Source organism: Mesocricetus auratus, unplaced genomic scaffold, assembly GCF_017639785.1.
Source record: "Mesocricetus auratus isolate SY011 unplaced genomic scaffold, BCM_Maur_2.0 Super-Scaffold_100004, whole genome shotgun sequence".
NCBI classification, from domain to species: Eukaryota; Metazoa; Chordata; class Mammalia; order Rodentia; family Cricetidae; genus Mesocricetus; species Mesocricetus auratus.
Genome location: NW_024429189.1, coordinates 86,798,931 through 86,826,696, shown reverse-complemented (window position 1 = coordinate 86,826,696; position 27,766 = coordinate 86,798,931). Strand labels below are relative to the sequence as shown.

At 44.9% G+C, this 27,766-nt stretch overlaps 1 protein-coding gene across 3 annotated transcripts in view; it reads left to right on the top strand.

Annotated features, from left to right (window-relative positions):
- Pla2g4e (phospholipase A2 group IVE) overlaps positions 1-27,766 on the top strand; it is a 72,201-nt gene that overhangs the window by 11,863 nt on the left and 32,572 nt on the right. Inside the window, exons 1-3 of one of the 3 annotated variants that reach the window (XM_040746085.1) lie at positions 19,580-19,822; positions 19,929-20,040; positions 26,999-27,071. In XM_040746085.1, the coding sequence (XP_040602019.1) occupies positions 19,945-20,040; positions 26,999-27,071 (169 nt within the window). In that variant the 5' untranslated portion in view covers positions 19,580-19,822; positions 19,929-19,944. Of the gene's footprint in view, positions 1-19,579; positions 19,823-19,928; positions 20,041-26,998; positions 27,072-27,766 lie in introns of those variants that run through there. The other 2 variants (XM_040746084.1, XM_005064506.4) reach the window with 2 other exon arrangements.

The following is a 27,766-nucleotide window of genomic DNA, read 5'->3' as shown; positions in this document are numbered from 1 at the left end:
TCGTGAGCCCTCAGTGTGTTTTCTTCTAGTTTTGTTTCTAGGCACACACCTTCCTAGAAATCAATGTTGCTTTTGCTTTACACATACTAATCATGTAATATTAGTTTTGCTTGGAAAACTAATTCTCCCCTTTATTTTCCTCTGTTACTAAGAAATAATATACCATTAAAGTGTATTTCTAGGTATATAAAATTAGCTTCTGATTTTTAAAATAATTTTGGTTTTTGTTTTTGCTTTTTTTTTTGAGACAGGGTCTTTTTATGTAGTTCTTTCTGGCCCAGTACTTGCTATGTAGCCAACGCTGGCCTCAAACTCATGGTAATTATCCTGCCTCAACTTCCCAAGTGCTGAGATTACAAGTGTATACCAGGACATCCAGTCAGATTTATAATTTCTGATGTTAATAATATTACCCAAAGCCCTAGAAAATGTGTCATTAATATGCAAATTGCCACAATGCCTCTTTCTTCTGGCCAAGTTGCAAATCTAACCAGGTAAAGATGCCATGGGTGTACTGAGTAGAGCTGACTGCTGTCTCTTTTCATCTGCAACTAAGTTAGAACCTGACCAACAAAACAAGTACCAAAGGTCACAAGAGTGATGCTAAATTCAATACCTTTGAGGATGTGTGTAAGACTTCATGTTCAACTAATTCCTAGAAGTAGAATTGCTAGGTCAAAAGTCATGCAAGCTTTACATACATATTAAGATGACCAGGGCTGGGTGGTGATGACATTTTGATTCCCGCACTTGGGAGGCAGAGGCTGGTAGAGCTCTGTGAGTTTGTGGCCAGCCTGGTCTACAGAGCAAGAACTTGTCTCAAAAAAAAAAGAAAGAAAAGAAAGAAAGGGAGAGAGAGAGAGAGAGAGAGAGAGAGAGAGAGAGAGAGAGAGAGAGAGAGAGAGAGAGAGAGAAGATCACCAAGGTGCCTGCAAATATTTGTTCTCTTTCCATTGGAGCAGTAATGCTTCCCTGAATCTCCCTCACCACCCCAACTCCAACTCTGCTCCAGTCCTATCAACTTTTCCTTGCCAAGTTGAAAAATAGCACTCATTTTTTTAATTGAAATTCTTTGGTATTAGCAATACATTCTTAGAACTTTCTTGGATGATCTGTTTTTATTCCTAAACTTTTTGAATATGATTCTCTAAGCAGAGCTTTTAAGTATCTTAGTGTCTGGGCCATACACCCCACCAATAAATGCCTCAGGACATCAGGGAAGCAGAAAGAATGTTCTTCTAAGAGCTCCAGATTATTTTACTAGGCAGTGACTCTTTCTTCAGGCTTTCTGTGTGGTGTGTGTCGGGGGAAGGGTAGATGTGTGTCAGGGCACAAAAAATGTGTGTATATGCACGGAAGTCAGAGAGGAACCTTGGGTAGTAACCCTCAGGTGCTCTCCACTTTGTCTTTTTGGGCCAGGGTCTCTGTGTCTCTGTCTCTGTCTCTCTCTGTGTCTCTGTCTCTGTCTCTCTCTGTGTCTCTGTGTCTCTGTCTCTGTCTCTTTCTCTCTCTGGAACTCAGGAACTACATTAGGCTGGCTGGCCAGTGAGTCCCAGGGATCTATCTGCCTGTCTCCACTTCCCCAGGTTGGGATTACAAGCGCACCTACCATGCCTGGCTCTTGTTTTTGTTGTTGTTTTGTTTTTAATGTGGGTTCTGGGGATCAAACTCAAGTCCTCATGTCTGTAACGCAAGTACTGAACTGACTGAACTATCCACCCTTTCTTTTCAGTCTTTCTATTTAATTGTTTGCTTTTTAGCATTTGTTTCAAAGATATTTTTGTTTACTGGGAAAGTTAATCATCATAACTTTTGCCTGTTTTGGTTTTGTTTGTTTATTTTCTTTTGTTTTGAGCCCAGGCTGGCCTCAAATTTCTAGAGATCCACCTGCCTCCATAGTGCCAGAATCACAGGAAAATGCCCAGTTTCTTGACAAATACTTACACAACTCGATCTTATTCTATATGGTTGTCTTAACATAAAGAAGCTTAGTATGTATGTGGTCAGAATTACCCACTTATTCCCTTTATTGTGTCTTAGATTACTTTTAACTTTTTGTTTTGTATTTTGAGATAGGGTTTCTCTGTATAGCCTTGGCTGTCCTGGAACTCACTCTCTAGACCAACTTCAACTCACAGAGATCTGCCTGCTTCTGCCTCCCAAATACTGAGATTAAAGGCATGCACCACCACTGCCTGGCTTTACCTTTTACATTTTTGTTTGCTTGGTTTTTTCGAGACAGGTTTCTCTGTATTGTTTTGGAGGCTGTCCTGGAACTTGCTCTGTAGACCAGGCTGGCCTCAAACTCACAGAGATCCGCCTGCCTGTCTCTGCCTCCCCAGTGCTGGGATTAAAGGCGTGTGCCACCAATGCCCAGCCTACCTTTTATATTTTTAAATAAATAGTTTTTACACTTTAGTGTGGGGGAGGTGGCTGGGTGATGGTGCCATGACTCCTATGTGGAGGTCAGAGGGCAATTTACAGGCTGTTCTCTCCTTCCACCACAGGGGTTCCCAACATCAAATCTGGGTCTTCAGGCTGGGAAGCATCCAGAGAGATGGCTCAGCCATTAAGACAATCCAGGTTCGAGAACTCCAGTTCCAGGGAATTCAATATCACCCTCTGATCTACTGGGGTACTAGGAACACAAGTGTTACACACTCATGCAGGCAAAGCATTTGTACACATAAAATAATAAATAAATCTGAAACAAAAGTTTTAAACTTTATTTTGTATTTTTCACTGATTAAAAAACTCTCAACAATTTATTTTTATTTTTACCTACACTGGTGTTTTGCCTGTATGTGTATCTATTGAATCCCATGGAAATGAAGTTATAACAGTTGTGAGCTGCCATGTGGGTGCTGGGAATTGTCCTCTGGAAGAGCAGCCAGTGCTCTTAACTGTTAAACCCTCTCTCCAGACCCTTCCTCCTCCCTTTTTGTTTGAGATAGAGTCTCATGTAGCCTAGGCTGGTCTCAAACTCACTGTGTATAGTCTGAGGAGGACCTTGAACTCCTGACCTTTGGGATTATAGGTATGTGCTGTCATACCTAGCTTCATCTCAGTTTCATATCTTACTTCCTCTTAAATGATGAGTAAAGAACAAAATAATAACCAGCTGAAGAGTGAGACATGGTTTTAACTTATTTCCTTCAAGTAGCAAAATGGGAACAGTAGTTATATTTTTCAATATAATTTATCATATAAGCCATCATTTCCCTACTAGAAAAGCCATTGTTTTCATATGTAAATTTCCTGTACAAACACCAATGGGATGGCTTTCTGACTTTTGAGGCTTTAAATACTGTAACTTTAAAATACATTTATTAGAGAAATAGATTTATTATTAGAATTAATTTTTATCCTTTATTGTATACATTTTACAAGTTCACTGAATTGGATTTTTTCCTCCATTTTCACTCTTCTGCATACATTTTAGGATCTCCTCAAACTCTTAGTTGGAAATTTGATTGTGTTAAACACATGGATTGATTTAGGAACATGCTGCAGTATTATTTTTTTCCTTCAAGTATATGATGTCTCCATTTTTTGAGTGTTTGTGTCTGTGAGGAGCTTTACAGCTTTCTATGGAGTTTCTATAAATTTTTTATAGTTTATATGGACTATTCTCTCTCTCTTCTCTCTCACTAGGGTCTTTTGTGTCCTTAGCAGGCCTGGAACTCACTATGTAGACCAAGATGGCCTTGAACTCATAAATATTTTCCCAAGTGCTGGATTAAAGAAAGATGAGTGCCACCATGCCCAGCCTAAGAGGATATTTTATCTCTTGTGGCTACTATTTTTATAGGAAAATTCATGATGTTCAATTATTTTATAAGCATTCATCTTTACTATATCATCACTAGTAAGTGTACTAGATTTTGTTTATTATATTTGTTGTTCATCACTATGGAATGAATAAGCCAGATCTATACTTACCAAGGCATGTGACTCTTTGAAGCAGAGTACTGGAGAAGAAAATGTGTTTGTAGCAGATTACACACTCAACACTCTTGGATCTCATGAAGCCTAGGCTATCCTTGAACTCTCTATGGAGCTGAGGATGATCCTGTGCTGCTCTGTCTCCCAAGTGCTAAACGTACAGACATGGGTCCCTATATCCAACTATAGAGTGCATAGTCTTAAAGGATATCATTTATAGACCTTTTAAAACATTCAAAATGCTACCAACTGTAGCTGGGAAATCCATTCTTATGCAGAGAAAGAGTGAGGAGCCCAGACGTCCAGGGCTGCAGCAGATCATGCTTTCCCTGGAAGATGCAGGGAATGGTAGCGAGTGGCTCCTTCCCCTGGAGGGGGCTTCTATTCTGTTCCAGTGTTATTTTTTCAGCTGGGCAGTGGATTGTCTCCTGGGTGTTCACTTGATTGTTCTTTATGAGCTTCATTTACCATTGCTTACTACATTTTGAAAAGGGGGAACTCAGATTAGAAGATATGCAGGTAAAGCATGCTTTTCAAGGGGCAGAAAAGCAAGTCAGCCTTTGCCTCTTCTCCCCCGACCTCTCCTTGACCTCCCTGACCCCTGACCTCTCCCTGGCTTCTCACTACCTGAAACCTTTGGAGTGAAAAGGTATCCCAAAGCCCAACTCTATTAAATGTTTTTATTTCATTTTTAACTAGTATACATTTTATCCAACATGTAATAATGATACGTGTTTAGAGATTCTTGTCTGAACTATGGAAGGCCATGACTTCGTTTCCTATGGCTTCAGTGTCACCTGTGTTGATTCTGCCTCAACCTGTCCTTGCTCTTTCCTCAACTACACTTTCTTGCTGGGAGAGACCAACCGCTGCCACTGGGCCAGGAGCAACCCTGCATCCCCTCTCTGGCTCTAGGCAGGGCAGCCACCACACTCCTCTCCGCAGATATGAACACTAATGTGGGAATGTGATGATTCACACGCCCATCCACACAGGCTGTCCTCTCGACAATACGGTGGGTGGATGTGTGATAGTGTTGACTTCCAGAATCAGGGACAAAGGCACAAGGGACTCAGATACACAGACACACACAAATGGTACCACCCTGTCTCCATGTCTCACCTTCAGAAGCTAAAGTGGGCAAGAGTAGCCGAACTGCTTCAATACAAGAGGCAGAGTAATTGAAGCAAATCTGTGTAAGCTAAAGCAAATCCAAGGTGTCTTTGTAGTGTCCTCTGCACCTGTGGCTTCACCCAGGTGTCACCCATATTATTGCCTTGCCTGCAGAGTCAGTAGCAAGGGCTGCTGGGATGCTCTTCTTGCAGTGTCTGGACATCTGCCCCTGGATTTAACTTAGCACAGCCTGAAGACCAAGGTCACCACAGATGGAGTAAAGAAAGAGGTTGGGCAGGGACTGGGGGCCTTGCACCAAGTGAGACCCATCATCCTATAAGGCCTCACTGTGTCACTAGAGCCAACTCAGCCACTCTTCCATGTCCTCAGTGCAAATGAACTTGAACCTTAAGACCAACTAAATGCCACAGGAAAATCCCCAGAGTGTTTCCTTCCCCAGGACCAGTTTATGAGGCTGACGCTTTCATCCCAAGTCTGGCTGGACCAATGGGGCCAAGTCTTGTGTGGACAGTTAGACACGAGCCTTTCCAGTCATACTCTGAGCCCCACAGGCTAGCTGTTCTCACTTAGTCTGGTGTGATGGGCTTCTTCCCCTGTGATACTGCAGGAGCTGTTTCTTTCCAAAAGTCTGCATGCAGGAAAGAACAGGTGTGGCCTCTGCACAAACTGAGGACACAACTGTTCCAAGGTGTGGTTGAGGGGAGGTTTTTATTGTAGATGTGAGGGAGAGAACAGCAGAGACATCTGGAAGGGTCCAGAGCAGAGAGAGAAAGGAGTAGACTGAACACGGCCAGCAGACTGGACCAGGCCATGAGGGAAGAGAGAGAAGGAGACCAGGAAAGGGGAAGATAAAGAGAGTGAGGGCAAAGGAGACCAAGAGAAGACAGAAGAGCACATGGCCAAAATGGCAGGGTTACAAGTGAATGAAAAGTTGGGGGGGCAGAAAACCCATGATCTGGAAAAGTTTAAGGTAGAAGTTGGGGTGAGAACAGATGAGGAGAACCATGGATAATTTTGATACTTAGAAAACCTGGAGGCCATCTGTCTGTTTTGTATGCTTGTCTGTGTGTGATTGTGTGTCTGTGTGTACCTGGAGATTGTCAAGTACAAAAGAAACTTGGGATGGATGGCTATCTGTGGTACCTATTAGCATACCGAAGTGCACGCTGGCCTCCAGGTTTGGGTTTTTTTGTTTGTTTGTTTGTTTTGAGACAGGGTTCCTCTGTGCAGCTTTGGAGCCTATCCTGTCACTTGCTCTGTAGACCAGGCTGGTCTCAAACTCACAGAGATCTGCCTGCCTCTGCCTTCCAAGTGCTGGGATTGAAGGTGTGTGCCACCAATGCCTGGCCTCCAGGCAAAAGAGAGCCCCAGCCACCTCTACTGTGCTGTCCCTGGCAGCCTCATGGACTTGGCATGAAACCGCCTGCTCACAGACCTCCCACATCCGGCACCATTTGCCCCATTTCTGCCCTGGAGATCCTGAGACATGATTGAAGAGCTTTGCTGAAGGAACTGGCTTTACCAAAGGGAAGCAGCAGGGGCTGACTTTACTCGGGTGGGAGTTGACTAGAACCAAATCCAGTCAAAAGACACATCAGTGAAGAAACCTTCTCACCCACATCATCATAGGGTCCAGCCAGGAAGCCTGGTCAAACTAACCCAGAGCAGAACCTGCTAGGAGGTCTGCTCAACCTCCTCCATGGAGTCTGATGAGGCTCCTGGCTTCAAAGTGGCTTTCCGCGAGATTCGGCAGGGCTGCTAGGGGTGCTTGGTCTTAGACCAAGGATGAAGGCTATCTGTTGTCCCTCTAGGGAATGTTTCTCAATTTGTGGGTGTTTACTCCTTTGGGGTTGAATGACCCTTTCACAGAGATTGCCTAAGACCATCAGGAAAACACAGGCATTTACATTACAATTCACAACAGTAACAAAATTACAGTTATGAAATAGCAATGATAATAATTTTATGGTCGGGGTAACCACAGCATGAGGGATTGTATTAAAGGGTCACGGGATTAGGAAGGTTGAGAACCACTATGCTAAAAAAATTGCAAGTGCACGCACACCCGGCTAACAACTACATTGTGTATTATCTCATAATTTCGTGGATAACAGAAATGAGCAAGTCGAGCCGGGCGTTGGTGGCTCATGCCTTTAATCCCAGCACTCGGGAGTCAGGGCGGATCTCTGTGAGTTCGAGGCTGGGCTGGACCGACAACCTCGAAAACAATACAGAGAAACCCTGTCTCGTAAAAACCAAAAAAAAAAAAAAAGAGCAAGTCTGAGGCAAGAGAGCCTTCTGCTCCCTGGAGAGGGGTTAAGGTCAGCTGAGTGTGCATAGCTGCGGTGGGTGTTGTTAAAATGTCTATGTTTACCCAGTAACAAGACACAAACTGTGACTCAACGATCCCACGTGGAGTTTTATTGGTGGACAGGGAAAGACAGGGGGGTGAGAGGTAACCAACTCATGCAGAGCTGAGAGAGAGAGAAGATGAGAGAGAGAGAGAGAGAGAGAGAGAGAGAGAGAGAGAGAGAGAGAGAGAGAGAGAGAGAGGATGAGAGTAAGACAAGAGTAAAAGAGAGGTAAAAGAGAGTGTAAGCGGGCAGGGGTCAGTCCCTTAAAGGGGTCCTTTGCACCTGTGTGGTTCTCACAGAACTCTGGGCTGACCAGAGTGCTGCCTGAGTGCATCTTGCCAGGTAACAGGGCAGGCCAGTGTAATGCCTGAACCTTTCAGTGGGGTCATCTGGGAGTTGTCCAAGATTTTCCATTCCCGTGACTGGTATTTTCATGGGGAGACTGGTGAGGCTGAGTCAACTCCAAGCTATGACAAGGGCAGCAGCATACAATCTTTCCAGCCTAATAATCGAATTTCCTAGACAGCAACACAGAGCTCTGCCAAAGGGGGCCATTTATTTATTATGCATTTTTATTTATTTCTCTCACACAATGCATTCCAACTACAGCCTCCTCACCCTCCACTCTTCCTACACACACTTCATTTCCCCCTCCCCCACACCCGCTGTTTCTCCAGTAAGAAATGGGAACTGGAAGCTGTTCTTTTCTTTAGGCCCACTCTTGGAGACAGGACAGCACACAACACTGTTTCTGCCATGATCAAGTAGGCTCTGCTCTTCCAAGAGAAGATTGTGTCAGTTGCCATTAGGAACCGTGTGTGTGTGTGTGTGTGTGTGTGTGTGTGTGTGTGTGTGTGTGTGTGTGTGTAGAGAGGGAGAAGGGAAGGGAGAGGGAGGGAGAGGGAGACACACACAGAGTTTCATTATAATTGCTTGTAGGCACATGGATGGTGGTTATTCACAGGAGTATCAGAACCCTACCAGCAGCTACACTGATGAAGAAAATGTCCCTCACTCCCCCAGTAAATATTAGCTGCACATAAATCCTCAGGTAGGGGTGGAGTCCCCATGGTCTGTTCTTGCCATGACCAGGTACTGACAGACCTAACCCTGTACAGATGGGAGCTTAAGAGGGGAGTGGCCAAGTCATGTTTGGAGATGAGCATTCCCTACTGCCTCCCTCCTTTCCCTCAACTTTTTCATTCTTTCTGTCCCTTCTTCCACAATACTCTCTGAGCCTTTGAGGGAGTGATATAGAAGTTCTATTTGTGGCTGAGCATTGAACAGCCACTTATTCTCATCATTGCAGCCAGTTATAAATTGTGACAAGTTACCACTGCCCGCTGACTGGAGTTGGTGGGAGCTTCTTCACCCAAATCTAGTAGAAGCACTAGCCTTTGTGTATATACACAGTTGTTTAGAAGACAGTTTAGTGGGATTATCACCTCCATTTAGCCACGTGACAGAACAGCAACCCTGGTTTCCCCTCCACAGCCTGTGACCTCCCAGCACAAGCCTTTGAACAGTTTTACAGCACAGAGAGACTGAAGTGTCTGGTAGCATCACCCACAGCCATGAAGCAGAGAGAAATGCTTGGTCTCATGTCACTTCCTTCTTTTTCTTTTTCATTCAGTTCAAGCTCCTAGCCAAAGAGACAATATCACCACACTGAGGGTAATCATTCTTCCTCAGTTATACCTCTCTGGGAACATCACAGATAAACCCAAAGGTGTACCTCCTGGGTGGTTCCTATCCTGCTGGCTGGATGATGGAGATCATCCATCACTGGACTAATTATGACTATTCATATGTTGTCTTTTGCATGACATTACTTTCTTGGTTTATTTCTTTATTGATTTGTATGTTCCATTGCTTTTTTTCTTAAATTTTATGTCTATCAATGGTATTAGAAGTTATATGCCAATTCTTGGTAGGTTTTGTTGTGTTATGGTTTTTTTGTTGTTGTTGTTTTGTTTTGTTTTCTCTGTGTAGTCCTGGCTGCCCTGGAAGTTACTCTGTAGACCAGGTTGGCCTCGAATTCATAGAGAATGCATTCTCAGAATTTGGGAGGAATTGATCTATTGATTTCCAAATGCTGCCCAATGCTTCAACAATACCTTTCTTCAAAATATTGTCTTTGTATCTTAGGGATATAAAGCCTAGAGCAGTGGTTCTCAATCTGTGGATCATGACTGACCCCTTTGGGGGTAAAATGATCCTTTCACAGGGACGCTTAAGATCATCAGAAAACAGATATTTACATTGCAGTTCATAACAGCAAAATTAGTTATGAAATAACAATGAGGTAGTTTTATAGTTGGGGGTCTCTACAGCATGAGGAACTGAATCAAAGAGTCTCAGCATTAGGAACCACTGCTCTAGGGAGTTACTCAGGAACTTGACAGGAGGGGCCTGAGGGATGGAAGAGGCACAAAAAAAAGGGAGGAAGTAAGGAGGAGAGAGAGAGACTGAGAGAAAGGAGGGAGAATCAAGAAGGCGTAATGGATCTGTCCACTAGGTTTAAGATTTTCACACTAGCCCAGATATAGTATCATTAAAAACCTAGCCACTCCATTGCAAAGTGTGTAACCAAGTAAACCAAAACTTAGACTTGTATAAAAACTTATGCACAGATTTGTATAGTAGCTTTATTCCTAACTGCTAAACATTAGCAACAACTTTACCCTTCAACTAATGGGTAAATAAACTAGAATATTTAAAATTGAATATTACATAGCAATGAAAAGGAATGGGTAGTCACACACAGTAATACTAGCACATTTAAAAAACCTAGACAAAAGAAACCAGGCACAGAAGAGCAAACTGAATGATTCCATTTATGTGAAACTCCAGAAAAGTTGCATCCAATCTGCAGTGACAAGTACGTGAGTGATGGCTGACTTTGGTGCAATCCGAACACAGATGTTGCAGGGCTTTGTCTGACTAGGTCAGGAAGGGCCAGAGGCAAAGTGAAGAAATGCATAACAGCACAGCCTCCCACCTGCCCCTCCTCCAAATCTTTCCCTTCTGCAGATTCCACTCCAGAGCCCTGTTGTACAGGCCCAGACTGGCAGACAGAGGCTCTGAGATAAAAGATGTACTAGAAACCGATGTCTGCAGAGCTAAGCCAGAGGCCATGTTCCACACGTAGAAGAAAAGGTTTTGATGACCCATGGACTTTGACAGGCCATGACCCACCCCACAGAGCCACACTGGCTGGTGAAGGAGGCATGCCAAACTTCCTATTCACCTAGGTCACACAGAACTGATAGTCCCCTGTCCTTCTGTGGGACTTGGCTATCTCTAATCCTTTTCATTTATGTGTGTGTGTGTGTGTGTGTGTGTGTGTGTGTGTACACATAGTGTGTGCATATATGTGTACATATGTATGCAGGTACATTTGCCTATGCTTTCATGTGTTTTGGTTGGCTGTATCTGCCTCCATAAGTTTCCACTTTTTGGGGGGTTGGGGAGACTATCTAGAACTCACTATGTAGACCGGGATGACCTTGAACTCACAGAGATCTCCCTGCCTCTGCCTCCCAAGTGCAGGGGTTAAAGGCCTGTGCTAGCCCACTTTATTTTCTTAGACAGGATCTCTCACTGAACCTGGGACTGGCCAGCTAGCCCTGGGGAGCCACCTGGATCCACCCCACAGGGCTGGGGTTACAAATACACGCCACCACATTTGGCTTCAAAGCTGCTCCTTTTTAACAACAGCTGCTCCTTCTTAACAGCTGCTCCTTCTTAAGCAGTGGCTCCTTCTTAACCACTATCTTCTCAAAGCCCTGCTAGGAGTCACACTGCCAGCTCCAGGGGGGTCCTGACTCTTTTTCTTCATAGCTGAGTCTTTGATGTCCTTTCCAAACCTTGTCTTTGCTGAGGCTGTCTTGCCTGATAATGCCTTCCTTCTCCCACCCCCCACCAATGGGGCTGCTACCCTCCCTTCAAGGGCAAGGCCATGTGCTTCCCCTTCTGGGAAGTCCCTCTGGCCCCATTGGCTAAGCTCTCTGAACTCATACATGGCCCAATCACCCTGACATCTTTGTGTCACTTTTCAATCTCACCCTTGGCACAGGGGTAACATCTCTGTCTTGATGCTCCTGTATTATGGATCACAGCATTCAACAAGTCGATTATCACAAAGAGCCTGTGGATTAGTTAATTTTCATACTGTTGTGACAAAATACCTGACAAAGTGACTTAATGAAGGGTTTATTTGGCTCATGATTTGAGGGCACAGTCTCTCATATTGGGGAAGGTCTGGCAGTAGGATCCCAAGGCAGCTCGTCACAAATGCCCATGGTCTGGAAGCAGAGAGATAAGAGTGTGCTCAGTTCCCTTTCTCTGTTTTATTCAGTCTGGAACCACAGACCATGGAATAGCACAGTCCACATTCAGGGTCCTCCATCCTCAGTCAAACCTATCTGGAAACAGCCTCACAGACATATTCAGAGGTGTGTCTCCTAGGTGATTCCAAAAGCAGTCAAGTTGATTAAAAAGAATTGACCACCATATCCAGCCATGTACCAACTAAGCCTTTGTATCACCCAGACTTGACAACCATTTCATGGGGGAGCTCTATTTGTGTCCCTCAATTTACAGATGGAGAAATTTGACAGTAGGTAGACAGACTCACTCAAGTATGTGGCAGAAGCCAAATCTTTCACCATGACACAGTGAAAAGGCTGCCCTCTCCATGGAGACAGTGATGGAGTAGATGCAATGTGCAAAAGACTCCTAGCAATCTTGCCTCATGAACAAGAGAGTCAAGAGCAGAAAAAAATAAAACCAATTATCTAATTGAAGCAAGAGGTGACAAGTTTTATTAGTAGGCACTCACAAGATTGAGAAATGTTGATCTGTGGCCACAGGCTCTCTGCAGGGAGGTGAGTAGGCCTTTAATGTTTTATAAACACAAAGGAGGTGGGGAAAACGTTTGTGAGCCACATGCATTGTTGACACTAAGAAAATAAGTCTGGGAAGAAGCCTGGGGGTGCAGGGGTGGGGGTAAAGCAACCAGCATGAGGATCTGAGTTCAAACACAGGAACTCATGTGAAGCTGGGCATGGCAGCAAACATCTTCAGTCTCAGGGCTTCTGCAAGAAGATGAGAGAAAGAGACAAGAGAATCCCTGGAAGCTCCAGGGCTACCCAGCCTGGTGTATCCAGCAGCGAATGAGAGACCATGTCCCAAATGAGAACGAAGGTAAAGACCAACCATTGAGGTTGTCCTCTGATCTCTATAGCTGTGGCACCTGCACACTCATACTCAGCACATATACACAATTTAAAAAAGAAAAATGTAGGAAGCTGGACAAGGTGGTGCATGTCTTTAATCCCAGAATTTGGGAGACAGAGGATTTCTATCAGTTCTAGGCCAGCCTGGTCTACGTAGTGAGTTTCAGGAGAGCTGGCCACCATGCCTGATTGAACACATTAATTTGATGGTTGACATTTTCAAACCTCTCATGACCTGAAGAGATGGTAACACTTTGTTTGACTTTGTGGTATGAGATTGACTGTGACATTGTTTGTCTTCAGATCTGAGGACTTGTGTATCAGGGGAATGAAGGAGCATTGGAAAGCCTTAGACAACAACCCAGGACCTTGTTGTCCAGGCAGGAGCTACGTACCAAAGCAGTGCAGAGTGATCAAGACAGAAGTGCTGGGCAGATTGACCTGTGTCATAGTTCTGTCACTACCATGGTGATCTTGGTTGAGCTGTTTATCCTCTCTGGGTCCCTGTCAGTCTTTAAAATGAACTGATGATAGTGTCTTCTTCATAGGGAATACAGACTTTAGACCAGCCATCATCACTTTGTAAATGACACCTGTGAACTACCTGGTCTTGCTGACATTTGTGCTGGGCCTTGTCTTCCCATCTCTCAAGTCAACAGCAAGACAAGCAGTGGCAAAACTCTGGAAAGAGTTATGCTCAAGAGGAAAAGTAAAAAAAGGAAATAAACAAGGCCTGGGAGGAGGAAACAGAAAGATTATAAATTTGAGGCTAGCCTGGGCTAATTGGTAAGTTTCAGGTTAACCTGAATATTGAGACCCTGTCTCAAAAACCAAAGGAAATAGACAAGATCATCTATAGTACAATGGACTGAAATAAACTAATAACTAGAGTGACTGAAGAGCTAAGAGGTGGGTAGAGGCACAAGTCACTGAGTTTACTCAAGGAAAAGCTCCTGGAGAATGCGGCATTTGAGTAGAGCTAGGACAGAGGAGCAAGGTCCAGTTTCTCAAAGAGTGGAATATGAACTTCACTGCAAACACAAAACCCTCAGCATGGGAAAGAACTTGGCCCTGTCAGGGCTTAGAGACCCCATAGCCCAAACCCGGTTGGTGCATAGAATAGAATGACCAATGGGAGCAGTCAGACCACAAGATCTCATGACTCTGGAAGACAGCAGAGAAAGCAGAAACTGCAGGATGTCCATCAGAGCAACCCCATAATCTGGCTGATGTCTTTAGATCACTTCTTGCCCTTCTATAGATTACCTAAGAGGAGAACTGAAAGTGTGGCTCAGTAGTAAAGCACTTGCTTAGCATTCATGAAGTCTTGGGTTCAGTTGCCAGCACTTCCCCCAAAGAATGGCTTCAAAGAAAGTGGAAGTAGATGTGCAGATGGGCTTGTTAGTCTAGCATGGAGCAGAGATGAGAAGAATAGTGGCTTCCAGCAGAGCAGTTGACAACAACAATGGGAAAAGCTGGAGGAAGCCGAATTTCTTCAAGAGACAGATCTGAGTCAGTTCTGTACTTACATTGTGGTCGGTACCATCTCTGGTCCAGCACTGGATTTCTTGGTTAATTTCTATCTCCCAATCCTCACATAACATTTCCATTCTCTGCAGGAAGGCTTCTATTTTAGTATGTTGGATGCATAATATATCTACATTGTATAACCCCATTTTAACTTCTGTATGTGGATGTAATGTTGATGCTCTAGCTACCTGCCTTTCCCTTCTCGCTCCTATGTGTGTGCTGAACTTGCTGCTCGGGCCTGTCCATGCCCATCTCCTATTGTTTCCACTCCCAGTGATGGACACTCAAGGCTTTCAGAGTCCTGACAACACAGAGGGTTCCGTAAACTTTTCTCGCCCATGACCCTTTCTCACCTGGGAATTACATACATAAAAATAAACATGCCAATAAAACATTTAGTGTGGAAGAAAATCACAAAGCAATGTATTTAAAATGATTCTTTGGTGTGTCCATTATTGTATCATTTATTAATGATAAAAGAACATGTCTGTACTAATGAGATGGGTGTGTTTGTTTATTTTTATATATAAAAAATTAAATCTTGGCTAAATGTTTGGTATGGCAGAATGTCCAGTATCTTCGATGTCTTTCAGCTGATTGATGTGTTATTTTATAATCAGCAAGGCCTAGGCTATGCCACTTCTCAGAATTACATATTAAAAAATGACAAGTATATGTTTGGCATATTTAAGAACTTGTTGGAACTTCTATTCAAATCCCAAGCCAAAATTCATTTAGATTTTTACTATTGCCAAATTTTTGTGACCCACAGTTTGCAGCCCACAGTTTAAGTAGTTGTAAAGCCAATGTCCTCATGTACAACTTCATTTTTTTTCTTTTTAAAGTATTTTATCAAACTTACTCATTTTCTTTTGTGTGGGATTAGTGTGTGTGTGTGTGTGTGTGTGTGTGTGTGTGTGTGTGTGTGTGTATAGAAGGCATCAGATCCCTGGGAACTGGAGTTATAGATATTTGTAAAGTAACATAGAGTGCTGGGAACTGAACCTAGATCTGCTTGGAGAACAAGAGGTACTCTTAAACACTGAGCCATCTCTGCAGCTCCTGTTTTTGCTCTTTGTAACACTGGAGACTGGATCCAGGGTTACAGATAAGACCATGAGGCACATCTCCCTATGACCTGTAGGAGGCTCCCCTGGGGTGTATGTTGGAACCAACCTTGCTATTCCAACATTCATTTTGACTAACAGTTCTGTGTCAACGATAATATCTCCTCTTCCATAGGGTGACATAATGATACCTCTGTCTCCATATTGCCACCAACATGGGTCATCATTCAACTGTCTCATAGTTTTCCAATTTAATAGTCATTGTGAAACCTCACTGTTCTTTTATCTCCTATTTCTTTGTTTTCCTTCTGTGCTGATCTCCCCTTCAATGTGTCATCTTTTTAATACAGCACTTAAGTGAGGGTGCTATGTTATCTCACTCTGCATAGGAAGTCACTTTTGCCTGTACTATCCATTAAACTGTTGATTTCTTTCCTACTGATTTCCAGAGCAAATATTCATGATTTTGAGCTTCTCTTCCAATGTCTACCCACTTTGGGGGTTTCTCCTTCTAAGGTTACAGATTCAAGTCTTTGAATTTTTTATGTGACATCTTTTTTTAAAGATTTGTTTGTGTGTGTGTGTGAGTGTGTGTGTGTGTGTGTGTGTGTGTGTGTGTGTGTGTGTGTGATGTTCATGTGGGTGTCCTCAGAAGTCAGAAGATAGTGACATATTACTGCTGGAAGTTGTGAATTGCCCAACATAGGTATTGAGAATAGCAAGTGCTTCACTACTGAGATTCCTCCAGCTTCATCATGGCCATCTTTTTATTGTGAATTTTTTCTTTGTATGTTAGATAGTAATAATCTGGGATTTGCAAATGCATTGCAAATATATTCTGTTAACTAAGGTTTTCTACTGCATGGAAATGTTTAATCCTTTTCTTCTTTGTTGTTTGTTTTGCTTTTTGAGTCTTATGTAGTCCAGGCTAGCCTTGAATTTCATCTGTATCTAAGGATGACCCTGAACTTCTGATCCTCCTGCCTCCACCTCCCAAGTGATAAGATTACAATGTTTAGTACCATGCCTGGCTTAGAATATTCAAATCTTATTCAGTCTAACTTAGAAATGCTTTTGCTTTATGATTATTTAAAAATGTTAAAAATTATTCTCCAGAGTCTACAGGCATATATCTCACTGACCAAACACATACATAACATGTATAGGCCCAGTGTTCAATCCCCAGCACCAAAGAAAGGAAGTAAGAAAGAAATCCTTTTCTGTTGCTAGAACACATATACTGTCTTCTATTAGTTTGATATTTGATGTTTCATGTGTCAGTCTTATTCATGGTCCATCTCTTTATAGAGCACTAAGTACTCTTATTTATTTCTGTGTTGCCCACCATGTTTGCATATTTTCTGTTAGAAAGTTTGTGCTTTCCCTGTTGATCTGCATTTCTGTGTGTGTGTGTGTGTGTGTGTGTGTGTGTGTGATACGTATGTGTGCACCTCGCAGTACTGAGATAATAGGTATGTGCTGACATGCTTGACCTTTTATAAAGATGTATTTTTTGTAGAAAAAAATGATGTGTGTATGTGTATGTCTACATGGGGGTTTGTGCAAGTGCCCAGAAAAAAGCGAAGGACCCTTAAAGTGGAATTATAGGTGGTTGTGAGCTGCCTGATGTGGGTGCTGGGAACCAAACTTGGGTCCTCTGCAAGAATAGTGCATCTTCTTTAACCACCGAGCCATTCCTCTAGCATGTAATGACACTTCTGTCATACATTAAGCTCCCTTAAATGACAAAGGTTTTGCTGGACATAGTAGCACATGCCTTTAATACTAGCACTTCAGAGGCAGGCGCAGGAGTTAGAGGCCAGCCTTGTCTACACTGAGAGTTCTAAGATGCTCAGGACTAGATACAGAGACCCCGTCTCAAAAAAACAAAAACAAAACAACAGCAACAAAAGACAAAGATTTTTCTCTAATCCTTTTATTTTGTTTCCATTGATCCTATTCTTGGCTCAACAACATGCTGTTTGTATTAGTGTGGCTTTGTAAATTATCTTACTGTCAGCAGAACAAAGCTGTCTTCTTCAGCATTAGTATTTAAAGATATTTATTGGGAAGAGGAAATTGGAGAATGCTGGGGGTGGACCCGCACTGACAGCATCTTTTTCTTTATTGAAGTTTTTCATTTCCACCCATCAAGTCAGGTACGATTTCCCTATTTGCTTCTAGATTTTGAACCTTGTTTTGGAAGATCCTTTTCACCTCAATATTATAAGAGTGTATTTTAAATAATCTATAGGTTTAATGGTTAGCTAGTTCATCTCTCGGGGATTTGTTTTTGTGTCATTAGGAAGTCGGGCTCTAACTTTCCTCCAAAGAGTGAAAAAGGCCTTCGACAATAATCAAGGCAAAACATTTCTTTTACTATACAGTAAAATTCCATATGCACAGAAAGATGTTCCTGGGCTTGGCTTCCGTTATGGGAAGTGCTGGACTTCAGAGGTTGTCACCATAGACGGTAGATAGTAGAGCTTTTGAAAAGGAGAGAGGCTGATGATCAGTCACCAAGCCCCAGTCTGGGGGTGCGGGAGACATCAGATAAGATGGGAAGGCAGGGACAGGCCCCTGAAGTCACATGAGGAGCAAAGGTGAGGCTCGTTAGGTTGAGGTGGGGTGGGACCAGCTGTGATGCTTAGGAGGACATAAAGAAACACATCTGTCCACAGAGGGCCCCCTGCCAGCAGGCTTCCTATGAGAGGCAGCTCTGAGCTAGCAGACCAAGAGGAGCAGAGGACAGACCCCGGGGACTCAGCTGAGAAAAGTGCCCCTGGCCTGGCATGCTGGGGCCACTAAGGTGATTTGAGTGTAGAGGAAGAAACTCATCACAGCTCCCCTTAGTTTCTGACAAGTGATTTAACCCAACTGAAGGTGAAGGCTCTGCTCTTGAGGTCCTGGAAGATGATGAGGAAATTGGCAGAATGGGTGGGCTACTGAGGTGTGCATGGGGATGGGGCATTTAGATGGGCTTCTGTAGCCAGAAGAGGACCAAATGCTAAACGACAAGGAATGTCTTGGAGTGGTGGGTCAGCCCTCAGCAGACCTTCCTGGAAGGACGGAGGGCCAGAGAAATGGACTTGCTTTGCAGACCAGGCGGTACTGTGGTCAGGTTGCCTAGAGAATAAGTCTAAATATAAAACTCAGCCTTCGAGAGGCCACTCTAGGGCCATGGTTTACAGAATGCTGTCATACAACTAAGAACCAGCTTGGGGGAGCAGAGAAGGAGGTGACAGGTCCTACTTTCCAGGTTTGTCCTTCCCAGCCTCCACATCCTCCCATGTCCCCATCTCTTCCGCTCTCCTGTGTAAGATAATATGTGGGAGATACCACATAACTCACAGAGTCATTTGCATTCCTGAGCATTCCTGCCCTTGTTTCTTCTGTCCTTGCCACCTAGGGTGCCTTTCCCTCCCATCATAGCTGTTGAAATCCAATTCTATAAGGCCCACGTCTCCTCTATGAAGCCTTCTTGGAACCACACTGTCCTTCCCCAGCTAAAATCCATTTTCCATCCCTGTGTCCTTCAGCCAGTTACTGGTTGTATGTCACAACTGCAAGCCACAGAGCTGCCCAAACTTATGTTGATTTTTCTAGGACCCTTGCCGCACTAAGGAGATCTGGACCTTAGAACTGCACAGGGGTTAGAAGTATTGGCTCCCCAGCTGGGTTGTCTGAGACTTTTAAGTCTGGGATTTTTCTGTTTAGTATCATATATACAGTAAGTGCTCACTAGATGCATGAACTTAGATGAATTTGTGAAGTTGATTAAAGAATATGGGAACTGTATTTGAGTCACGATGGTGGCATTGATGGCAAGAGAAGCTTCAAAGCCATCAAGCTAAATAAAGGGGCTATCCTCTGGGGATGGTAATAGGGGAGGCAGGCAACCAAAAAGATACTGCTGACCACTTTCCACATGTTCCTGTGTTCAGGTCTCACCTGTAGTTCCAAAATATATCCTGTCTGTGGGCCAGAAAAGCCGGTTGCTGAGCCTCCGGCAAGAGCCCAGACAGGAAACTCCCAGTGTGAATTTGGGCAAGCCAGAGGTGAGCCAACACAGGCAGAGATAAGAATCATTGAGGTGGGGCAATGCATCTTCCAAGCTGTGTAGTGGAGACTAGCAGGGGCTGGTGCTCTCCTCACAGACTGCCCAGGAGCCTGGTAGAGATCATGGACCCTCTTCTCAGCATGGCTGGGGCAAGTGTTTTCTTTCTTTACCCTCTAATGTAAGGACCTGAATTTTGGTCCCTGTATCTTGAGAAGTCTCTGTTCACAGCTCCCAGAACATCAAACCGTGGTCCTGAGGTAGAGCATCTATTCACCTCCCAGAGGAGCAGATATACATGCATCTTCATGAATTGGAGAGACGGGGCTTTCCTACATCTTGGCAGAAACATGCCAAAAGCGCAGAATGTCCTTCCTATCATTTTATGTCCATAACCTGGTCATTCTGACCTCAGTAACCAGAGCCCTGACTTGATTCTGAATTTTCAAGATCTGAAGACCTGTGTGATTCCTTTGGACCTGAGACCTAGCTAAGGTAGCACAAATGTCTACACTCCTTAACCCCTCCCAGTCACTGCCCAGGGGCGGCCAGTAGGGTGGAGCTCTGAGTCAGAGTATAAGTTCCTGATCTTACCATGCAGCTGGAGAGCCGCCACGATGCTTCAGAACCAGATGCCTGCTTGGGTTTCCCACTCCCTGCCAGATCCATGTCAAGCAGAAGATGGCAGGTATTTGGCCTCCTGTGCCTTGAAGGTGAGAGTACAGTGGGGAGGTGGGGGGCCTCGGACAGAGGCAGTTGGCCAGGGAGACATGCCAAGGAGATGAAGAGTCTGGGAACTAAGGGAAGCAGCCAAGTCCCAGGGAGGCTAGCTGGTGGGCATTGGATACCTAGAGAGGTTAGCTTGGGATCCTCTACCTAGCACCTGGAAGGTGCTTTAGTCTAGACCAGGACTCCTGGCGAGGGATGGCACAGCTGAGTATACTCACAAGCTTTACCATCGGGGACCAGCCAAGCCAGCATCCAGAATAGACAATGTCTAGTACTGCCAGAGAGAATCCACATGTGTCCAGTCCTGGTTGTGATGAATTATTAACACCATAGAGATCCTAAACTTCTGTGCTTTATGGGTGTGTGGTATGGGGTATTTACAAGTGTGAGAACTGGTGGTATTGCCAGTTAATTGCTATCAATTGCCCCACTGGGTGTGTAATCAAGGACCCTAGATCTAGACTAACTGTTAAAATCTCCCAGAGAAATCCCTGGGTCTGGCAAGATGCTATTGCTGGAGACTGCCTTAGTCTTCCTGTCTGGGCAATAGGAAGATGCCCTCTACCTCCTTGTTGGCTATAGACACACTGTGGAGGACTGTCAGTAGCAAAGTAGTACCCTTGGCCAGCTCTTACTAAACTGCTGAAGGACTCAAATGAAGCCCCAAGAAGGATCTGTCCCTTTAGAGTAGGAGATGGAGACACCGGTCAGTCTCCAAAGAGCCTAGGGAGGAACTCCTTGTGGCATCATGACAGTCTGCCCTGCTTTCCTGAACAGGATTGACGTTGCCTCCTGGTTTTCCCCCAAAAGGCTTGAGTGTCTAGAAGGGCTTCTAATCAGCACCTGCTCTTTACTGATCTTCCAGAGACTTGTGCTATAACAGATCTACCACAGATAGGACACAGTTTATCTTGAAGAGAGGGAGTGAGGCAGCCAAAGACTCAGAGAAGGGGCTCCAAGAGCCACAGACACACAGACACAGACAGACAGACAGACAGACAGACAGACAGACAGACAGACAGACACACAGAGAGAGAGAGAGAGAGAGAGAGAGAGAGAGAGAGAGAGAGAGAGAGAGAGAGAGAGAGAGAGAGAGAGAGATGCTGTTGGGTCCTAGATGTTCTATGTCTCTCAGTTGTATTTCTTGCCCTGACCACTCACCTAATATGAGTGATAAGCAAAACAATTATGTGACACCCCCCCACATGGGATGTTGCTCAGATTTGCTGAAACCTGTACTAGAGTTTCAGATATCACTATCTCCATGGTCTGCTGTGAAGGAGGGAACCTTTGAACTGGACAGCTTTTGACTGATTAAAACAGTTGGGCCCTTGGATCTGGGGAGAACCCCAACTAGGAGAGGGAGGACTGGAAGTCTTAACAGTTGCCTCTGACATTAAATTGTCTGGTCATGGCCATTCTTTAAGAGCACCCAGAACCACTCTCCAGCTGGAAAGCATGCCAGCCTGGCAAAGGGGTAGGTTTGCGTTGAGTTCTGGGTTCTACCTAACTCATCATCTCTGGTTGTGAAAGCCTGTGTGATGTGTTACTTCCCTAAATCCCGTCTGTTCTTCAGTAAGGCAGGGGTTATGTCTTCCTTGGAGGCTGACCAGAGGGTTAAGTAAGATCCTATACAAGGCACCTGGTTCAGGGGCAGGGTTGGCATATGAGATGACAGCAATGTATTTCCCCCTTCTTCACACCGCCAAGAGTCATATGCATGAAATTAGGGAGAGGGGCATCATTAAACTGTGTGACAGTCAAGCCATAGACCCCCTCCCATGTGAACTGGCAATGCTCCCTGTCCTGGGTGAATCTTAGGAGGAAAGGGAATCCTGACAAGATCAAGCCAGAGGTCAAGGCCTGGGAGGAAGCCTGGGCTATTTATGTCTGTAACCTGAGCATCCTGGTTCCCTCTCCCACATGGCTTCCCAGAAAGCTGCTGTTCATCATCTTCCCTGGCACAGCTGTGCTGATTGATCCAGAGGCTGAGTGAACTCTGTTCTGTCTGTCCCAAAGTTCCTGCCTTGGCCTCCATGCCCTGAGTGCTTCCTGCTCCTCACCCAGGACCTGCCAAGTGTACCATGAGCTGAAGGAGTATGCCTGTCTTCACCCAGGGATATGGCCCCAAATCCCAGCACCTGGTGATGCCTGCCCTTATACCCAGTCTCAGCCAGGGTTAGGCTGTCCAAGGATCTAAGGTTTTGACCTGTGTACCTGGGCTCCTTAATCTGAAAGGTTTCTGGTTCCCATTAGCATATTCCTTTCAGCATTATCACTGTACTGAGTTCTATTGCATCTTTTTTTAAGGGTTGTTTTTATTTTATATGTAGGGCTGTTTTACCTGCATATATGTGTGTGTACCACATGTGTGCAGTACTCTAAAAGGCCAGAAAAGGGAGTCAGGTCCTTTGCAACTAGAGCTGCAGACAGCTGTGAGCTGCCATGTGGATGCTGGGATCAAACCTGGGTCCTCTGGAAGAGCAGCCAGTCCTCTTGGCCACTGAGCCATCTCTTTAACCGCTTTCTTAGTCTTTTCACTGTAGATCAGCTTCCTCTGGGGCTGTAAATGTTTGGTTATCTAATACAACCTGTAATAAGCTTGTGATATGAGGAGCAAAAAAAATGTGCTTCTTTACCAAACGAAGGTGTGTGTGTGTGTGTGTGTGTGTGTGTGTGTGTGTGTGTGTGTGTGTGTGTGTGTCCCCGGTTTGTTTCCTGAGTCCTGAGATCACAGGCTTTCATCACCCTCCACTGGGGGAACTCCCAAAGTCATACACCTAGCTCTGGGAATACACATAGGCCCAGACTTAAGTCCAGTAGTCCTGCTTTCTTCCTCTGTATCTCTGAACTCCTCCAGCATCCCCCCTCTGTGCTGCTGAGACATAAAACCTCCCTTTTGGGGGGCTTTGAGCCAGAAGGAATTTCTGGGTGCAATCTAAAGTTTAAGGTAGACCACTAGGTGCCTTCTGTGTCTATAAATAAATAACATCTTCAAGGACCCTGACAGTTGGATGTGTGTTCTGGGTGCTCACAAACAGAGCGATCATGGAGCTTGTCTATAGAAACACAGCCAATAAGGGCACAGCCAGTAGAAGGACTGCCAAGTTTGGGGGTTAGCAGAGAGCTCCATGAGAATTCAGGGTGGAAAACAGGAATTGGCAAGGAGAATTTGTCTTGAGGGAAGATCAAGGCAATGGGGTTGAGAGCAAGACACCTCTTCATGTTTGTTGAGAGACACCAAAGTAAGTTGTCAGTGGATATGAACCTGGGTCTGAGAATAAGAGGTGAGTTCAAACTCTGACCTAAGCTCAGAGCTGTGGGTCAAAGGACTGAGTCCCAGGTTCCCCATCTGTGATGCAAAGTGAGTAATAACTGTCCCATCAAGTTTCGAGCTGCAGCGTAGGACATTGCAGGATGCTGTGGACTATAGACTGAGGGGTGCCCCTGTTAGGGACCTCCATTGTGGTGTGGCCAGCTTTGTAATGCAGGAAAGACCTTCATGACAAGTCAGCATGAAGCTGAGCTTGGTTAAGGTGAGAGATAGAGAAAGAAAGAGTAAAGGAGGGAAAGAGGGAGGGAGAGAGAGAGAGGCTTGAGATACTTTAAGAAGAGCAAGAGTTGAAATAAAAAAGTGCCTGAATGGTTGGTGGTACATGACAATAATCCCAGCACTTGGGAGGTAGAAGGGGCAGGAAGACTAGTTCAATGCTAGCCTGAGCTACCTAGAAAGTTCAAGGCCAACCTGGGTTACAGGAGATCATGTCTCCAAACACCAGCTAATACTCTCTAGTGCTTATGCACACACGTGATGTAGAAATGACTTGTGACTTTTAATGTGATATTGCTTAAAGGATGTAATTTGCAATCAGGTTCAAAGATTTTTAAAAGTTTAAAACTTAGCTAAAAAATACTGAGCCAGTAAATGATATTGTAAGGCAAGAGGAGTAATACCTGATATTTAATAACTGATGCTATTAAATCCAAAATTGCTCATATCCATTCCTGTTTTAAGCAAGCTGGTCCATGGTAGATTTTGTTGTTGTTGTTATTTGTTTTGGAACTTTGTTGTTGTTTTAACACTCTTGTTTGAGAAGTCTTTGGGGGAAACTAACTCCATGTAGGCAAATCTCTACTCATTCTGTCAGTTATATTAATACAAAAATCAGATTCCAGAGCAAAGGGGGCCTCTTTTCTTTTCCCGTGTCTTTTGAATTTTTCTTGTCTCTCTATACTGCCTCAGGGTGGTAGTAAAAGTTAGGCAGGAAAACCCCTCAGAACTGGACATGGAGGCACATATCTGCAATCCCAGCATTAAGAAGGTAGAGGCAAGAGATCAATGGGCTGCATAACGTCTTACCTCAAAGAAGCTGTCATCGTCATCATGATCCCTGCCACCTCCACACAGTGGTAGCCCTATGGTCACTGATGTTGCTGGTGTTGCAGGAGAGAGAGACAGAGGAGGAAGAAACAGCCACCCTCACTGGCAGACACTGGGAGAAGAGGACAGGAGAGAACAGCTCCCACCTGGGCTTTGGGGGCCCTCTAAGAAAATGAGGAGTAGGGCAACATTTGCCAGGGCCACCCACGACTTCTGAAAGGTGACACGTGCCTTCTCACTTAGCCAGTCCATGACCTACACTGCCCAGGACAGGGTGAGAATTGAAAAGTTCACTGCCTAGAAAAGTCCTGCCACAGACCACAGGCCACAGGCCACAGGCCACAAAGAGTTAGTATTGTGTTTAGTCTTTGGCCCAACTCAAAGGGCTCACCGCAGAATACTGTTTGAGGAAGTTATTGGCCGGAAGACTTCATAGTTATAGAAGGGATCCTTGGACTCATGAAGACTTCATAGTTATACTCACAGAAGGGATCCTTGGATTCTCATGCACCTGTCAGATGGACACTTGTTCTGTTCAAGAGAGGGAAAGAGCTCTTGGAATTACATGTCCCTTCAGGTACTGAGGAAATCAGATTTCTCATGATCATTGTTCTCTTGTTGGTTAGATTGAAGTCCCAGAGAAGTCTGGAAGGAAGACTTCATGTCAAATTTTATTTCCCAAAAACCATGATTTTTTTAAAGAGAAAGGACTAGGCCTGTCTGAAAAAGTCACAGAGTGCTTCCAGCAGCACTGGGAGTTGTGCTCAATGAGAGGGATAGGATCGTTCCCAGACTTTCATACATAGACCTGTCAGACTGGGGAGTCTGTAGGAAAATCAAAATCTGGGAGTGGACAGTTGCAAGGACTAGACTACATCTGGGTGACATTTTCAGGTAAAGAGCTACAAGTCTGAGGTTTAAGCAGAGAGGACATAAATCCAAAGAAAAATCCAAAACACATGAAAAGAACAGGCATGGAGCCTCACACTGTGTCGGCTCAGCGGGGACTAGAGGAGCATAGCTCCTTATGTCAACAGACTAGGACCCTGGAGGGCCAGAAGAGTCTTCCAGAGTCTGGAAAGGCACTGTTCTCTGGGGAGATTTCTGGAGCCAAGAACCTTCCCATTGTGGGCAGCAGGAGTCTATGGCCAGTTTGCCCTACTGTCCGCATCATTAACCCCACCCATCCTCTACCTTGGATCTTCCCTGACTCCCTGGCTCACAGTGGCTGTTCAAAAACCCTGAGTAAAAGTCGTAAGACAGGGAGAAGATGATGTGTCTATACAGAGAGGCAGCTGGAAGGCACTGTCTAAATGCCATGGTGGTAGGGGACCTACATTGGTGAGGATGTATGTCTTTGAAGATGAGCCATACACAGGCAGAGGGAAGAAGGCAACGTAATCTTGGAACTTGGGACAGAGAGCCTTGAATAGGTAGAGGAAGTCTAGGAAGAGTGCCATAGTCCTTCCATGAGCAGTACATGTGATGCAGGGACACTTTGAGAGTGGAGAAACATGGTTTGGAGACATCTGGGAAGCAGAAAGGAACAGGATGGAAAGAGGACAAAAGTGGACCCGCAGCTAATAAGCAACTCACAGAGGACAGAGACAGCTGCTGAGGGAAGTGTGTCTAGCTTCAGGAAGCCAGATGCTGGCTTCAGGTGAGTGGCATTTGAGATGATGGCCAGGGCTCTCAGCAAGTAATCAAACAACAGCAGGACAATTTCACATGAGCATCAAATGAGCAGTTCAGGGTGTGCCCTGCCCCCCCCCTTTCCAGCTACTAGGCTAAAGCATTAAAGGAGAGGCAGAAAACTGAGGGCTCCAGTCCCTGGGGTTAGCAATACTGACAGAGGCATCTATCAGCCATCAGTCATCATGCTGAAGATTATCCATGCTTTTGTCATTGTGAAAGACAAGCTATCACACATGAGTCAAAATATCACAGACATCTATAGCAAGGCACGGTGAAATGAAAGGTAGATGCCTTCCTGGGAGAAAAGTACAGTGGCCAGGAATACATGGAAAGGTTACTCCAAGGAAGGGTCCTGCCAGACAAGGGAGATATGAACAACCTGAGCTGCAACTAAGACCTGGGGTGGTAACCTCCTGGCATGAGGTACCCAGGCTTCATAGATGTCTGCCATCCCTCCCAGGCATATTGTGCCTACCTTCTGAGCAAGCTTCCATGTTGGGTAGGCAAGGGGAATTTTTGTATCTGTGTAGCTGTAATAAGAAATTGTTAATTGGACAAGAGAATGGAAACATCTTGGGACCCCCTTAATGTTCATTCTGTGCTTGGGACAGAGCATTCACTGTCTCAAAAACATTTATTATTATATATACACATATCTGCATAGAGGCAAAAAGCTGAAAAAAAGCAGTATGTCTCAGCTCTTAAGACTTCCATGTAGGAGAGAAATAAGCCAAAATAAACAATGATGGAACAGCATCGAAGTTGCTGTGAGGTAGGCAGGGAGACAAGTGTGGAGAGGTCTCCCCGGCAGTACTGGTGTCAAGGTGGTACTTGAAGGATGACTGCGCCTTCTTTTTAATCTACAGGAGGGACCATCTCCATGCCATCTGTTGACAGTCAGGGTCATCGGCATGAAAAATGTCCGGCAGGCTGATATGCGTAAGTATACTTCCTCCCCACTCCTGCCTCCTGTTTGGGGATCTGGGTAACGAAAGGACCTGGCTATAGCTAGTCAGGCATATCTCTGTGTATAGAATTCCAGTGACCCTGAGTCATTGCTGTGTATCTCCTGTGAGTTCAGGGGCTGCTGGGGTAGAATAGTAGAAGCCCTTTCGCATCATGGAAGTGCCCACCAACTTCTCTCAGAGCTGCTTCTCAGGACACAGATCCCAAACCCAGATCTTGAGCCACAGCACAGTTGGTAGCACCCATATCGGCAGCCCAGTCTCCTCTGTGTGGTTAGCTATTTAAGCCATTAAGCAGGACCCCTTGTAGACTAGCTTCATCTGGCTCCTGCTGCGTTCGCAGGCCACAGGAGCTCAGAGAACCTCTGCTTTGGGAAGAAATGAAGCCATTGGAGTGGACCGGAGATGCCCTACATGTGTGTTATGGTGTCTAAGAAATCAGTTTTCTCCTTGTGTGGAACTCTGCTTGCTTAAAGTAGGGAGGAAGCTTCATCTCTCTGGGAGAGAAGGCTCTATGTCTAGGGTGCACAGCTGTGGGAGTTGCAAAGACCAAAAAGGGCACATTGAGGTTCGAAGGTCTGAGTGGCCAGGTTATAAGCATCTGGGGGCCTGGTCTGGGGAGGAGTAACCTAAGAGAAGGGCTCTGTCTTTGGAGCACCTTCTGTGGGA